Below are 17625 nucleotides of genomic sequence, written 5' to 3'. Positions count from 1 at the left end.
CCATATGTAGGATTTTCGCATAAAGGTGAGTTTTTGCCCATAGGAATGCATTAAACGGGTTTTAATGCATTCCTATGGGCTTTTTTATTTCGCATAGCGACGAATCCATATAGCGACGATTTTGGCTGCATGGATTATCATCGCTATGCAGGGCACCACTGTATACTGTATACTAAATTACTCAGTTCCCAGGTTCCTACTGGTGTGTAAATAAGCATTATGTAACTTGCTGTGGCTAATTGTAACTGATTGATAAGGCACACTACGCAACTCGAGCCTTGCCCATCATGGCTAATAAAGAAATCTGCTGGGGGGATTCGCACCTGGATTCTGGAGGCATCAACTCCTCGTTAAGAGAGAGAGTGGTCCCTGCCCTGTTAAAGGAGGCAGTGATTCGCCCACTCCTTAAAAATCCTAATCTGGACTGAGATCTAGTGATTAACTATCAACCAGTGGTGAACCTCCCTTTTCTGAGCAAGGTGTTGGAACGTGTGGTGGCTGAGCAGCTCCAGGCTCTCCTGGATGAAATGGATTATCTAGACCAGTGGAGGCAAACCTTTTTCGGCTCGAGTGCCCAAAATGAGGGGGTGGGGGAGAAACCAGTGGCTGCCGTGCCGCCCAGAAGACCAGAACCGGAACAGGAAGTGGCAGTTTCAGGGGGAATCATGGGGACGGACAGGAAGTTAAAGGGGGAATCATGGGGACGGACAGGAAGTTAAGGGATCCAGAATAGGAAAAGAAAGGGGGAATCCCAGCTGCAGCCACTTCAAAAGGTTTGCCGCATGCTAGAAGAAAGGGCTTGGCGTGCCAGCTCTGGCATGCGTGCCGTAGGTTCGCCATCACTGATCTAGACCCATTTCTATTCGATTTCAGGCCAGATTAAGGGATGGAGACTGCCTTGGTTGCCCTGCTTGACTACCTTTGCCGGGAGAGAGACAGGGGGAATGTGTCCCTGTTGATTCTCCTGGACCTCTCAGTGGATTTCGACACCATCGACCATGGGGTCTTTCTGGACAGATTGGCTGGGATGAGAATGGGAGGCCCCGTTTTACAGTGGTTCCACTCCTACCTGGCTGATTGGGTGCAGAAGGTGATGCTGAAGGACAGTAGCTCTGATCCATGGCAGTTGCATCATGGGGTTCCTCAGGGCTCTATATTGTTCCCCATGCTATTCAATATCTACATGAAACTGCTGGGGGAAGTCATTATGAGGTTTGGGCTGAGGAGTCAGTGATATGCTGACGACACCCAGCTCTATCTCTCATTCTTTATCAATCCAGATGTGGCAGTCACCATTCTGAACTCATGTCTGGACTTGATAATGGACTGGATGAGGGTCAATAAACTGAGGCTCAATCCAGACAAGTCGGTAGTGCTGCTGGTAGGTTCTCTGCCAGATACGTAGGTTACAGGACCAATTCCCTGCCTTAGATGGGGCTGCAGTCCCCCTAAAAGGCATGTTCCACAGCTTGGAGGTGCTCCTTGACCCGGGTCTGACCTTGAAATCCAAGGTGGACTTGGTGTCCAGGGATGCCTTCTTACAGCTGTGGAGAATATATCAACTTCACCTTTACCTGGATGAGCGAAGCCTGGCAACAGTCAGTCACACATGCATTGGCAACAACCAGACTGGACTATAGCAATGCGCTATACGTGGAGCAGCCTTTGAAGACGGTCTGGTGACTGCAACTGGCACAGAATCAGGCTGCACGGACTCATATCACGTCAGTTCTGAAAAATTTACACTGGCTGCCGGTTGCTGCTTGGGCCCAATTCAAAGTACTTACTCTGACATATAAAGCCCTAAATGGCTTAAGACCTGGTTACCTAAAGCAGCGGTCCCCAACCTTTTTGGAATCGCAGACTAGTTGGGAGGCCGAGCTCTGTGTGCGGGGGGGATGTCGTGCTCGTGGGCAGGCATGTTGTGAGTGTGACACCCCGCTGCAAGTGTGACATGACCACTGTGCATGCGTGCGGGGGGCAGAGATGCATCTCCGTGGCCCAGTCCTGGGAAGCCCATGGACCGGCACTGGGCTGAAGACCAGGGGTTGGGTCCCCTGACCTAAAGGACCACCTTCTTCCATACAAGCCTGCCCGTCTTCTAAGATCAGGCCAGGAGGCCCTTCTGAAGATGCCATCCATGAAGAGGTGAGGGGGATGGCATGTCGAAATAGGGCCTTCACGGCTGTTGCCTCCCAACTTTGGAATGCCCTCCCTATAGAGATCCACCTGGCTCCAACACTTATGGCTTTTTGGTGCCAGGCAAAGACCTTTCTATTTAGCCAGTATTTTAATTAAATAGTGTCCTTTAGCTGGCTGTATAAGCAGCAAGATTTATTAATGATAAATTGACTGTTTTAATATTGGGTATTATTTTAATGTTTTTAATGTGGTTCTAAGGTTTTAATATTGCTCTATGCTGCTCAGATACCATTGGTAATGGTGCGGCTAAAAGAATCTTGTAAATAAATAAATCTTGGTTCATTTGCCTAGTCACATAGCAATTGCATAACCAAGAGATGCCCTGGCACCTCATTCATTAGCTGTAACCAGGAGCAGCAAGTTATACAAACTTCATGATTCCGGTTAGTGCAAGTCAAGATATTAGCAAAGAGTCCCCCTGTATAAATTGAAGTTTAATTGACATAACTTCAGGGGATAGGAACAGGAAGAGGCAAACTACAGTGGTGCCGTGCATCATGACGATAATCCGTTCCCCTGAAATCGCTGTTAAGCAAAAACAAAATCTAGCGAAAACAGTTTCCCCATTGGAATGCATTGAAACCCATTTAATGCGTTCCAATGGGGAAATTACCTCGTCCAGCGAAGATCGCCCATAGGGGAAGCCATTTTCCGAGCACCAATCAGCTGTTAAAATGGCTGCCCTGCGAGGCATGGGTCCAGAATACATAGGGCAGCCATTTTGCGGAGCCGGAAAACATCGTCATCTTGCGAATAAACGGTTCGCTAAGCACGGACCTAATCGATTTCAAGTGAAAATTCCCCATAGGAAACATCGTTTTGCAATCGCTATAATCAAAAAAAGTCTCGTCTCACTCGCCGGCTCTCTCCCAACACAGCGCCTCTTGTACCCTTCATCCAGAACTTCAGCCTGCCAGCCAGCCTGCCTGTCTGACAGCTGGCAGGCTGCAGTTCTGGATGGAGGATACAAGAGGCACTGTCTTGGGGGACAGCTGGCGAGCAAGGCATGCTACCGGCCCTTTTCCCCAAGTGCCCGAGCCGCCACCGAGCGATGCCTGAGAGCGGAGCTCGTTCCCGGCCCGTCTTCGAAGAGCGCCTCCAAGCCGCCAACAGCAGCTGCCACTGCCGCCACCTCTTCCAGGGAAGCAGCTCTCTGGCTCTTTCTCTCTTGCCACCCCAAGCACCAGCCCAGCCAGCGGCCGCCTCAGCACCTGGCAGTGCTTCCTTCTCCTCCTCTTCATCCTGCTTCAGCCGCCTCGGCCCTGGAGGCTGCCTGGGCTCGCCTTGCAAAGTTTGCTCCTCTCTTGTGTGTGTGGGGGTAGCTGCTGCTGCTGAGTGTGCCTTTTTTTGAGGGGGGCCTTCAGAGGAAGGTTGCCGGACCTCCGTGTGTGTGTGTGTGTGTGTGTGTGTGTGTGTGTGTGCGTGCGTGCGTGCGTGCGTGTACACCTGTAGAGGGCCCACTCCATCCTGTTTAATTTCGCAGGTACCATTGGTTTTTTTCCTCCTTTTCCTTTGGCAAGTCAATTCTGTGAGGGGTTTTTTAAAAATTATGTCATGCCTCCCCCACCCCCAGCTAGGCGCTCGCTGGCACTCCCTTCCTTCCCCGCTTCTTTGTCCTGCTGGTGGTGTTGGTGGTGGTAGTGAAGAAGGAGCCAGAGGGGGGTCGTGGCCAGCAACAAGGCTCGCACACCTCTTCTCCTCCTCCTCCTCCTCGGAGTCCCTGCCGGGCTAAGGATACTCCTGGGTGGCTTCCTGGGGCTCCATTTGGCAGAAAATCTGATGTGGCCCAGCCTCACCCAGACTCTGCCTCCAGCGGTCCCCAGATAAATTGAGTTTGAGACCTCTAATTTAGGGTTTACATATACTGTATGGACTTGTACAAAGGCATTTCAATTGATCAAAATGCCTCTACTTAGAAATCACAAAATAGATTGCAATTTGTCTTTGAATCAGAGGGATAAAAATCAATGATATTTTATAAACCTGAATTGATTTAAATCACAAATTAAATTTTAATAATTGGGAATTTTTACTATTTAAATTAAAATTTTATTTGTAAAAATTTTTAATTGCAAAAAACCCATTTTAAAAAATACATTGTGATTCAAATTAGTTTGATTTAAATGAAATCCACCCTGCTTTCAGTTAATCTATAGCTATGAAGAAATTTCCCTATATTCCAGATTTTCTTTTTTTTCAACTGCAAAACACAGAAGCTGTAACAGACTTTCAGCCTAGTCCTGAGCTGATCTATTCAGAAAAGAGTCCTGTCTTGTTTCTTAGGGTAAAGCTAAAATAATGGTAGTAGAATCCATGCATATGGAATTGAACTGAACTGCTGGATAGCTCAGTGGTGTAGGTATCTGACTATGGAGCCAGATGAATATGTTGCCCATTCTTTTCCTTTAGGGAACAGCAACTGGGAGGGTATAATATGAAATCACAGTACTGGAGAAATGGATTGTGGGACTTCATCACTGAAAATGAGAATAAGATAATCACAGCAGCGATTAAAAGTATACAACCTCTCTATTTTATGTAGCTGTTTCTATATAAAAAAATAGATGACAGCATAACAGGTTGAGGTTCATCACCTTCACAGACTGGGGAACTCAAACTTAGCCGCCTAGAGTGGTCGTATAGACCAGATGTGCGGGATATAAATCAAATCAAATCAAATCAAATCAAATCAAATCAAATCAATCAATCAATCAATCAATCAATCAATCAATCAATCAATCAATCAATCAATCAATCAATAAAATAAACTCCTTGTATTGAAGACTGAAATGTACATTGAAGCAGTAGCTGGGACTGGAAAATATTTTATTTTAATACATGCAGGGAGGGTTCAAAGCACAGCGGTCTCCTCTATTTCAAGGTAGACCAGAATCACAAGCATTTTTAGTCCCCTTCTAGTTCTTTTTTTTTTCTCCCTGAGGAAATTCTAAAATCTGCCCTGTCTGCTTAATTCCATTGAGTCCCTTTGAAGGATGAGCCTTATCAGACCACCAAACTGTTCTCCCCAGTTTGGACTCTTTGATCTCTTCAACTCTCCCACCTCATCATGACTGAGTGAAAAGTCAAACTGACTATGACAGAGACTTTAAGTTTTCCCCCAAAATTTATTTAGCAAATGCAACAAAATAATATTTCTAAAAAGTTATGTACCAAATACATATCTATCCTTGATAGGACATATGGCAGTGACAGAAGGGGATCTACCACTACGAACACAACAAATTTAACATTGTTATGACTGCTGCTCAGTGTTTACTTTTTCTATTATTATTATTATTATTATTATTATTATTATTATTATTATTATTATTATTATTATTATTATTATTATTATTATTATTATTATTATTATTATTATTATTATTGCTTTGCCTACTTCTGAAGTTATATAGGATTGATTTGCACAAGAATTTCATTCAAGATTAAAAGGCCTGGAAGAAGAAAAAAAAGAAACATTTCTGCCTTAGCACTGTGAAAATTAATAAGGGGCACAAGGCAAGCCTTCCTAGGCTAAGTATTCTGCACACAAGATGTCCAAGCAAGAAGGACATCTAGAGCCTCCCACCTCACATCATTAGAGATGGGCAGGTTCACGTCAGGTAGATTGGTTCATATATCATGTTCTCAAACTGTTACGAAGTTTCAAAAAGGCAAGTATCAGAACTGTATCTTGAATTGTAGCTGGAAATGGAAACAAAGCCGATATTGATAAGTGCTAATACTGTATGTTCCCTTTTGATTGGCTTCATTTAAGAGTTGAGTGGCTTTTTAAAAAACTAACAGCAGTTTATGAGTAGTCTTCAAAAGGCACTTGGCCATACAGTGTATGTCTGTGGTCTAATATGGAAGTAATTAGAGCAAAGATAATCACAGACACACTGTCTATTTCTAGGAGTGGAGGGCAATAAACGCACAGTCCCTATCACAGTCTGTAATTTTCAAATCACAGTATAAAACTAATGGTTCAATTGGCTGCAGAGCAGAGAGGAAATGAGAGGAGAAGGTCAATGTCCCAAGATCAAAAGCTTCTATTCTGCACAGGACTTATTTGTACAAGGTGATGAATCTATTACATCAGCATCGGATTTCTTTTATAGTTCTTTTGCACAGAACAGTGATATAAATGCTCACCCACAGGTGACAAGCTGTTCTTGTGTGTGATCATTTTACCAGACATCATTAACTTCACCTACACAGTTACATTTAGGACATTTGGAGGACACTGTATGCTACAAATGGCATAAAAGAGGATCCAGGCTACCTAAGTCATCTGCAAGTCTGTCAGTGACTCTGGAGAAAATAATCCTGCCACTTCTTGTAGAAACATGTAGGCTTCTTTAAACATGTCACAACACTGATGCAATTCTGGTACCATAAAATAAAACCTTTTGATTTCTCTCAGTCTCCTCACTTTGGCAGGAATTTTGCTTGGTGGCCAGAAACAGAAGATCCTCCCTAGAGGAAGGACAAATGAGAACCTTATGGAAAAAAAGTAAAGGTTACAGGAGGAAATCCCTCATAAATTTCTGCTCTGGTAGTTGCTCCAGCCATTTACAAGATATGAGGTGGAAAATATCCTTCATATCTTTCCCCCCAAGCATTAGTTCCCATTTCCCAGCAGCAATGAGTATTGCTTGGCTGTTGCCCAGCAGCCATGACTGTTGTCTGAACATCCCCATGTAAAGTAGTACAATGGAATATCTCCAGCTACAGGAAACCCAACAATGAAAGCAACCTTCCCCAACACAGGGCATCCTCCAGATGTTCTGAAGTGCTGCTCACATCAGCACCATCTAACATGGGCAACAGCAAAGGACGATGAGGATTTAAGTCCAAAGTATCTGAAGGGCAACAGGCTGGGGAATCTGAATAAAAAGCATGACAATAGACTCCTCCACCACCTTGATACAGAATATTAAGACAGTATTAAGAGACGAGGCCTAGACACTGACTAAAATAAGGCCTAAAAAGAGGGTGGAAAACACCGTAAAAATCTGACAAGTCTTACGAGAACTCGTAGAACTCTTCCAGCTTGGAGCACACAAGCCAGGATTACACCAAGGAAATGTCTCAAATTCTTCTACTGACTGTCTCTTTTTCTACTGACTTCCTTCTTCTTTATAACATTTATACCTCTATCTTACTGTGATAAAAATTTAAATTCAAGTCATCTTAGATTAAAAATGCAAATCAAAAACAAAATTGCAACCAAGAAAAGGCAAAAATCCAAGTTCATAAAAATGACATCAGCAATTGAAGACAATAGGGCTAATTAGTTGAAATATTATAAATATTATAAATATTATAAATACCACAGACAGAGTCATTTAATATGAAATATATATATATATATATATATATATATATATATATATATATATATATATATATATATATATATATATATATATATATATATATATATATATATGTATATATATATATATGTATATATATGTATATGTATGTATGTATGTATGTATGTATGTATGTATGTATGTGTATATATATATATATATATATATATATATAGTACAAGATGCATTCCACCATATGAGCACAAACAGAGCAGCTGCCATGTTTAGTTACCAGACTGTGGTACATGTAAACAGAGCAGTTATTCACAACGGCTTTCACGGCCAGGATCTAATGGTTGTTGTGGGTTTTTCGGGTTCTTTGGGTTTGTTCTGAAGGTTGTTCTTCCTAACTTTTCGCCAGTCTGTGTGGACAGGAGTAGTGCTACTCCTGTCCTCTGAAGATGCCGGCCACAGAGACTGGCGAAACGTTAGGAAGAACAACCTTCAGAACACAGCCAAAGAGCCTGAAAAACCCACAACAACCACAAGAGCAGTTAGGTCTGGCCACTACTTGGATGGGAGATCATCCAGTGATACCAGGGAGCTTCAGACCAGGTTAAACGAGCATCCTGTATGAAAACCTGAAGAGCTTCTGCCAGTCAAATGGACCAAATTCAGCATGCACAAAGAAACTACTAAAACTATGAAGAAAGCAAGATTTTTAAAGAGCCCATCTTATCATGATGTAAAATGTATCAGTTTGATTCTAATCACAAATATGATTAGCCGCCTTATGCCATTTTAAGGAGAATTGTAGGGTATACATACAGTGGGGTCTTGACTTGAGAACTTAATCCGTATTGGAAGGCGGTTCTCAAGTCAAAAAGTTCTCAGGTCAAATCTGCATTTCCCATAGGAATGCACTGAAAACCATTTGATCCGTATCTGCTCTTTTCCGTCCATAGAAACTAATGGGAAGCTGCTATTCCGCCTTTGACCACTAGAGGGGGATATTCTGTTTCTTTTTTTCTTAGGTCAAGAAAGGTTCAGGGAAGGCAGGGAAAATACAGTCCAGGCAGTACAGTACCAGGCAGTCTGAAGACTGTCTCCCAATCCACTCTCTAAACGCTGGGAGGAGTGAGGAAGCAGACAGGCACCCTTTTCACTGGCCAACAGTTAACTCAAAGTTCAAATTTTGCACTTTCCCTGCCTCCCACGTGGTTTTTTTTTCAGTTCTTAACTCAAATCTAAGTATGTAAGTCAAGTCAATATTTTCCTATGAGAGTCGTTCTTAAGTCAAAATGTTCTTAACTCAAGCCGTTCTTAAGTCAAGACCCCACTGTAGAGATTTATGACAAAATCTGAATATAAAATGCACACATATCAATATTCTAGTACTGTATATAAAACTGTTCCAAAACCATAGTTTAAGAGACACATTTAGACAAAACTGAGGAAAATATTTAAATACTGATATCATTAAATGCAGCTTCACAAATCACACAACTGTCTCAAAGCAGGATCCCCAGCAGATCATTCCCTCACAGATTATTCTGCTCTGTTTTAAACAAGTCAAAGAAGTACACAAGGTACACCACACCCACACTTTTCTTTAATGCAATCCATTCTGGATGATTCTCACAAGTGAATTGTAATCTTTCTCTTGGTTTAGAAAAGCATCTGATTAACATTATAACACTTAATTAAAAGAAAACAGACTGAGAGAAATATTAATTAGAAACCTTACTGATTTAAAATAACTTGCAGAGACAGAGGTGGACAGCAATTTCTTGTTTCAGTACACAGAAAAATAGCGACACATTTTAGAATCAAACAGAAGTTCTTAAGAGTGTAGCCCTATGTATGTTCCTGAAAAAGTTAAGTCCCACTGTGTCTAGTGAGGTTTACTTCCAAGTATGCATATGATTATAAGAAAAATGTATCATTTATGAAGAGTCATTTTTTCAGATCTGAATTCCTCAACCACTAAACTCACAAAGATATTCAGATGTTAGGCACGAAAGTGTGGGGGACTCTTCAAGAGGAAAGCAGCACTGGAATTTACGCAATATTCCCAGCCCATGTATCTCCAGCATCCCATGAATAAGGCAGATATTTTGTATGTTCATCATAAAGGTCATAGAATAGAATAATGAAGTTGGAAGGGACCTATAAAGGCTTTTGTCCAACCCCCTGCTCAGTGCAGGGCTACAGAGGTGCTTGTAATCACATTCAGCTAGCTGAACACACTTACTGTCTTCCCATGATCAGGAAGAAAAGTTCTTGATTACAGAAGAACTGCAAGCACATTTAGAGGCTTACAACTGCCTTCAGAGACCTTAATAGTAAACATACCAAGATCTGCCTTACGGCTGAGTCAAATAGCTGGAAGAGGAGTGGCTTATGTGCACCTGCATCACTAAAATCCCCATGTCCTCACAACCTTCCCCTGCTTTTAGGGATAATGCTCAAACAGGGCTACAGCAGACTTTTAAAAACTATAGAAAGACACTTACCGCATGGTGTATAGATTGCAGAAGATAAGAACTTAGCACTTGGCTTACTGAATTTTGAAATTTAAGTTCTGAAATAACTCTGTGGTGTTTTAGCTCATTATGCCTTCTCCAATGATTAACACAGTTCCAAGCAACCACTCCTATATGTCCTGATGGTAAAGTCTTAACAATGGCTCTTGTCCCTGTATAGACCGATTTCTTAACTTTCTTATCATTTTTGCAAAATCTTCTGATTAATAGGGTGGAACGCTCCTTCTTACTTCGAGAAAAATCTTCCTCTGCCTCTTCTAAATAGCCTTCATTGCAGTTTTCAAAATGGCTCAGAATGGGCTTTGAAGGCATTTTTCCAGTAAAATTGTCACTTGAGAAACTGTGGGCTGAACACGCCACATTCAGGTTTTGGGTTGCTCCTTCCAAATACAAATACTTATCTACTGCAGCAGCACACAACTGAGGTCCAGTTTTACTCCCACAGGTAGTTGGAAGTTCCATGAAATTACAAGTGCAGTCTGTGGAATCATTGGTGCAATCAGTACAAGATTTTACTGGCTGGAGGCAGTCATTCCAAATGAAATTATTGTGCAAACCAGACAAGCTTTCTGAAACACCCTTTCTCTCTTTAATATAACTACAATCATTGCTCTTTGTTTTATTTTTATTTGAGGACTGGCTTCTTAGTGGCTTGAGCTCTACTTGAGATCCATCCATTTTTAATTGAATTTCAGCACACATAGTTCTTTCCAGTGATGGAGGAATTCCAGTTTTTAAACATTTGTCTTTCTTTGCAAAAGGATCACATGATTTATACAAGTGGCTATGTATACTTCTGTTCTTGTAGCTGTTCTCTATTATGTCATAATTTATGTTAAGAAACTCCAAAGAAGCAGGAATACATGTGTCTCTCTTCCAAGGTTTTTTGCCATCAGTCATTTCTTAATATGTGTTAAAGCAAAAATATTGAACAGTGCTCCCTGGAAGTGGTATTCTTTACGTTTTTGCAATTAATCTCTTTCTATTTTGATAAGTGGCATCCAGAATGCTTTATTTCAGTTTCCTTTATGGTGGACAGAAAAGTCTCTCAAAGCCCCGCGTCATCACTTAGAGACAGCCTCCAAAACTTTCTTAGCAGTCGATTGGCACAGAACACCAACATCTACATGGAATTTGTCTGGAATTGTGCATCATTCTGGACTTTTTTTCCTCATATGTAAACATTTCCATCATAGTACCTTGTGCTGTCTCTTGCTCCATGTCTTAGAAGACTGTTGTAGGTAAAGCAATTAATTTCTCCTTCAATCATGCCACTTAATTGCCTGCAAGACAAAAGACAAAACCCATATTTAACACAACTCAAAAAGTACGTTTATAACAAAACAGCATTGTCTTGACAGACTGTCTATGACACACAGCACAGCTTAAGAACACTATTCTACAGCACTTCTATTTAGCTAGAATTCTAGATTCCGCTCCCTTCACATTCAAAAAATTATATAAATATTATTGTGTTGTGTGGTTACTGTTTTGCCTTGATTTCATCTTGCCTAGATAGAGTTCTAACCCTGGAAGTAGCCTAAATATTTAAAAGTAAATAAAAGAAACAAGGCTGTATTCAAGATTGTGGTTTCCAAGCATAGGTCCACAGATCTCAGTGGTCTATAATGTGCAGAATCCCAGACCACTGGCAATGCTGTCTAGGAATTCTGGAAGTGCAGATCCAACATCTATAGAACCATGCCTGAGAACACTCAGTCTTACAGATTCAGGAAATGTTGATAAACAGTTATCCATGCCAATGTTTGGAACAGCAGTAACATTATCACTTCAGCTAGGTTCTGACTTTGATCAGGTCCAATCCCATACATATATATCGACAACGCAATGTGCAGTATTCCAATGCAACCAATAACCAACCTCTCTCTCCTCCAAAGCTTCCACTGTAGGAAATACAGTAATTCACTTCCAAGTGAGAAGCAAAACCAGGAAACAAAGCAAAACAAAAGTGAGTCAAAGCACAGCCAGAACTCGTTGGAAAAATGAAGTACTGTACTGTACTTGGAAGACTCATTCAGTTTAATCTAAACTCTTAGCCCAAAACGAAGTGATCAAGTAACACAATTAAACTGCAGTTAATTTGTAGATTTATTGTTAGCCCAACTTCTTCTCATGCCCGGGGTTCTTGTGCTGCGCTCGCTCGCTCTCCTGCGGCAGTTAATGGGCAGCAGCAATTTCGTGCTGAGGGGCGGCTGGGTGCAGCTCCTCCTTCTCCTCCTCCTCCTGCTGTCACTGCCTGGTCACCGCCTCTAGTGCCACTCATGGGCTCCCTTCAGGCAGGGAACAAGACGGCGGTGTGAGTTCAAGCTGAGCCCTGGCAGCGAGTGGCGCCGCACCCTGCACCAGGCTGGCATGGGCAACAGCATTGACAAGGTTTGTATGCCCACAGAGAGGGCTCTGCATGCCGGCTGTGGCACGTAGGTTCAGCTTACTTCCATGTATAAGTCGACCCTCAATTTTTACTCTAAATATTTTAGGAAAAAGTAGTGTCTTATACACGGAAAAATACGGTACGCTTCAAAAGCTGAAAACAGTTCTGTAGAGATTGTCAAATCAAGCTACATTTTTTAAAGGCACAATGCAGAAAGAAATGCTAAAATACATTATATTCTTGCCTCTAGGTGAGTGTTCACATTCATGGCTTTACCAGAACTAGGGTTGGTTTTCAAGCATGAAAATCTCAGTTACTGGGATCTATTAAAGGCCAATGTGGTCAGCAGAAGAATTTTTAAGATTGAGCTGCAAAGCACAGAAGAAACACTACCGAGGTATTGGATGTGATCCAGTTGCCAGTTTAGTCAAGCTAAAGACCAATACAGAACCAAAGATGGGGAAAATTGGTGCTTTGTAAGCAAAAACTGAATCCCTTTTCATTAACAGAATTGGAAAATTGTGTCAAGTTGTAATAAGACACTAGAGAAAGAAGGAAGGCTGTGTCTCTGTTACTCAACTTATTGCAGTAATCATGTCAGCTTTCTAATATGTAATATTAACATGGATGTCCTTCAAAATCCCATTTGCTTTTGTATTCATTTTGAATGATTCACTGCAGTTTATATTCCCAATTATTACCAGAATAAAATGCTAACTGCCTTTGTGTGTGTGTGTGTGTGTGTGTGTGTGTGTGTGTGTGTGTGTGTGTGTGTGTGTGTGTGTGTGTGTGTGTGTGTGTGTGTGTGTGTGTGTGTGTGTGTGTGTGTGTGTGTGTAAACAACAGAATGAAATTCAGCAGGGATAAGTGCAAAGTCCTGCACCTCGGAAAAAGAAACCAACTGCACAGTTACAAGATGAGGGATACCTGGCTCAGCAAAATTACGAGCGAGAAGGGTCTTGGAATTGTTGTAGATCACAAGCTAAATAGGAGCCAACAGTGTGAGGTGGCTACAAAAAAGGCTAATGCTATTTTAGGCTGCATTAATAGTACTTTCCAAATCCCTCCGGGTGCTAATTCACCCCTATTCACTGGTTAGGCCTCACCTTGAGTACAGTGGAATCTCTACTTACGAACATTCCACGCTACAAACATTTCAAGATATGAATACCTCCGGCTGCAAAATTTTGCCTATACTTGTGGCCGGAGCTTCAAGGTACGAACAAAAAAAGGCAACAGAAAAGGGCAAGAAATTTAAATTTGCTAACTGTTGGTGGTGAAGAGGCTGCTTCTTTGTATCTCTTTCACCTCAACGGTTAGGAAAAGGGAGGTTCAGCCTCCCGGGCTTCCAAGGTGGGATCAGAGGGTATACACACGATTAGCCCTGCCGAAGTGCAGGTCTACTCGTGAGTAAGTACCACCAAAGTGCAGGTCTACTCGTGCATAAGCTCCAAAAGTGCGGGTCTGCTCACGAGTAAGTCCAGCCAAAACACGGGTCTGCTCACGAGTGAGCACCACCGAAGGCCCTGGGTGGGGCTCATGGACGGGGCGTGTGGCAGTGGCGCAGCAAGAGGAAGGAGAAGGGCGGTTGGGGCAGCTCTGGAAGCCCGGAAAGCCTCCACAGAGGCTTCGGACTGGTAAGATGCTGCTTTTTCCTTTTAAAAAAGTTCTTCTGGGTGGGTTTTGGAAGATAGGTTTGGGCTGGGGGGTATGTTTCTGTGTTGTTTTGTTTTTTGGTGATTTTGTATTTAAATTTTTATTATTTTTTTATTTTTATTTTTTGCAGTCCCAGCGTGGGACTTGCTCCAATGTTTATTTTTGGATTTGTTTGTTTTTTGGTGGGGTTTTTTTTTTTTGGCAGTCCCAGCATGGGACTTGCTCTGTTCATTTTTTTTTCTTTTTCTTTCTTTCTTTCTTTTTTTGATGAATTTTTTTCTTTGGCTGGAACGGATTAATCAGTTTTCAATGCATTCCTATGGAAAATGGCGCTTCTACTAACAAACATTTCTACTTACGAACACCATTCCAATACGGATTAAGTTCGTAATTAGAGGTTCCACAGTATTGTGTTCAGTTCTGGAAACCACACTAGGATGTTAACAAATTGGAACAAGTTCAGAGGAGGGCGACAAGGATGATCAGGGGGCTGGAAACCAAGCCTTATGAGGAAAGGCTGAAGAAGAATTGTGCATATTTAGTCTTGAGAAAAGAAGACTGAGGGGTGATATGATAGCACTTTTCAAATCTTTGGGTAGAGTGGGCGGCATATAAGTTAAATAAGTAAGTAAGTAAGTAAGTAAGTAAGTAAGTAAGTAAGTAAGTAAGTAAGTAAGTAAGTAAGTAAGTAAGTAAATAAATAAATAAATAAATAAATAAATATTTGAAAGGCTGTCACACAGAGGAGGGACAGGATCAGTTCTCGATCATCCCTGAGTGCAGGACACACAACAATGGGCTCAAGTTAAAGGAAGCCAGATTTCAGTTGGATATCAGCAAAAACATCCTGTTAGAGCAGTATGACAGTGGTCCCAGTTACCTTGGGAGTTGGTGAGTGCTCCAACACTGGAGGCATTCAAGAGAAACTTAGATATCACCTGGCAGATATGCTTTGATGGTATTCCTGCGTTGAGCAGGGGGGTGGACTTGATGGTCTTGTAGGCCCCTTCCAACTTCACTTTTCTATGATTCTACTGCTATCCCGCTTTGAATGAAATAAAAAAATATTTAAAATAATGCCACAAAAGATTGGCTGTGAGAAGCAGCCAGCTCAAGGGTGAGTAGGCCTAGGACAAAGCCTGAAATGCAACTGTTCTAAAAGTCCACGTAGCCCCCTCAACTCATATACATCATAGTTTAAATATAGCTTGAAAGTTTTCTCAAAAGGATGCACACACCAAGCCAAAAACCGTATGACTACTACATGCTTTTAAGCCAACTTCAAAAACCCCAATCCATCTCTAAATTCATTTTCACAGTGTAAATGCATCCTAAGGCTACCATTCTTCAAATACATCACAGGAAGATAAGCCTCAGTGCAAAAGACAGTAATTCTAGGACAAATGGATTTCACAAGGAAAATAGGACAACAGAATATGAAAAAGATTCATTCAGTTAAGGTTACCATGGCTTTGATTTTTCAAAACATGATCAGGGCTGTTAATAGTAGGACCTTTTTGGAGTTCTTTAGCCTCACCTTAAGCTGGAAACAACCTGATGGCATATAGCAACAAACCATTATCAGAATCACAAACATGGTATGCACTAATTGAAAAATTGTAAGCATATTGGGTGCATAACAGACCTTTTAATATAGCTGCAGATGAACAAAAATTTAAACATAATACCACCTATATATTTCACACCTGAAAATAACATCTTGCTTTTGAACTATATCTGCTACAACCAATTATCATCCAGGGCTTAACCCAGTCCATCCAGTAATCAAGAACAGAGCCATTACCATAACAAGTCATGTTTTTTCTGCTCTTCATTCACCATGCACACAGATATTCGTCGTTTAGTCGTGCCCGACTCTTCGTGACCCCATGGACCAGAGCACGCCAGGCCCTCCTATCTTCCACTGCCTCCCGGAGTTGTGTCAATTTCATGTTGGTTGCTTTGCAGACACTGTCCAGCCATCTATCCTCTGTCGTACCCTTCTCCTCTTGCTGTCACACTTTCCTAACATTAAGGTCTTTTCCAAGGAGTCTTCTCTTCTCATGAGGTGGCCAAAGCATTGAAGCCTCAGCTTTACTATCTGTCCTTCCAGTGAGCACTCGGGGTTGATTTCTTTTAGAATGGATAGGTTTGTTCTCCTTGCAGTCCAGGGGACTCTCAAGAGCCTCCTCCAGCACCACAATTCAAAGGCATCAATTCTTCGGCGGTCTGCTTTCTTTATGGTCCAGCTCTCACTTTCATACGTCACGACAGGAAAAACCATAGCTTTGACTATTCGGATTTTTGCTGGCAAGGTGATGTCTCTTTTAGGATGCTGTCAAGGTTTGTCATTGCTTTCCTCCCAAGAAGCAGGCGTCTTTTAATTTAGTGGCTGCTGTCTCCATCTGCAGTGATCATCGAGCCCAAGAAAGTAAAATCTGACACAGCCTCCATATCTTCCCCTTCAATTTCCCAGGAGGTGTTGGGACCAGTGGCCACAATCTTAGTTTTTTTGATGTTCAGTTCCAGGCTGTTTTTTGCACTCAGATATTACATGAAGTAAATCCAACCCACTTGCGGCAAAAATGTGGCCTCTGAGGCTTCCCAAAAGTGAGTCGCATGGACAATTCTTCACATATAATAATTATCCATACTGTGGGCTGTATCGGATCCCATATCTTTATACAGTTATAGAATTTGTTGATATAATTTGGACTTGTCTAGATTTAAAAATACAGAGCTGCATCTGTGTTATTTTTGTCTCAATTAGATCATTTTAAATCAATTTCAGTGCTGACTAACACATCCCATTTATTTCAATGGATTTGCTTAGTTAAGACTAACATTGAATTTATTTCATAGTATCAGTAGTTCATGGGAAATAAATGTGTTGCAATGTGCAGGCAAATACTGCTTTCATGAATGCAATCACTAATCCAGTAAATAAGTAACAAAACGGCCGATACTGATATATACCAGAATTGTCATATGTTCCATGACATGTTCTATCAAAAATGGAGAGGAAGCAGATTCAGCACTGATAAATAACAGAAGTTTAAAGGTCAAACAGAAACAATTGAAATGTAAAGCATCTTGGCAACTGCTAGTACAGTCACAAAATTGTTAACATTAAGAATAAAATTATTTCCATTAATATTTGTTGAAGCATTATTTATAAATATACTTAATGGCACAATGAATGATTACATTAGGCATCCTTCAGTCTCGAGATACTATGGTAATGTGCTCTATATGGAGGACTTGGAACAGCATCTAGTGTGGTTGAGGAGGCCAATTTGAGAGTGACAGTCCCTTCCACACTGAAGACAAATACAATCTGTCCCCTGTCCAGCTCCCTAATTTTGCTGCTTTCAGTACTGCCTCTTTGCCTCGGCCTGCTGGACAAGGGTCTCTTCAAATTGGGAGAGGCCATGCTGCACCACCTGCCTTCAGGCTGAACGCTCATATGTCAAGGTTTCCTATCTGTTAAGGTCCATTCCTAGGGCCTTCA

The 17625-nt window shown here is 41.6% G+C and overlaps 1 protein-coding gene across 6 annotated transcripts in view; it reads right to left on the bottom strand.

The window, feature by feature from the left end:
- Positions 1-17625, bottom strand: part of PLCE1 (phospholipase C epsilon 1) — a 201661-nt gene that overhangs the window by 157139 nt on the left and 26897 nt on the right. For 5 of the 6 annotated variants that reach the window (XM_072995309.2, XM_072995312.2, XM_072995313.2 and 2 more), the window contains exon 2: positions 10037-11349. In XM_072995309.2, the coding sequence (XP_072851410.2) occupies positions 10037-10966 (930 nt within the window). In that variant the 5' untranslated portion in view covers positions 10967-11349. Of the gene's footprint in view, positions 1-10036; positions 11350-17625 lie in introns of those variants that run through there. The other variant, XM_078391328.1, reaches the window with a different exon arrangement.

The sequence above is a fragment of the Pogona vitticeps genome, chromosome 3 (genome assembly GCF_051106095.1).
Source record: "Pogona vitticeps strain Pit_001003342236 chromosome 3, PviZW2.1, whole genome shotgun sequence".
NCBI classification, from domain to species: domain Eukaryota; kingdom Metazoa; phylum Chordata; class Lepidosauria; order Squamata; family Agamidae; genus Pogona; species Pogona vitticeps.
This window is presented reverse-complemented; position numbering and strand designations above follow the sequence as displayed.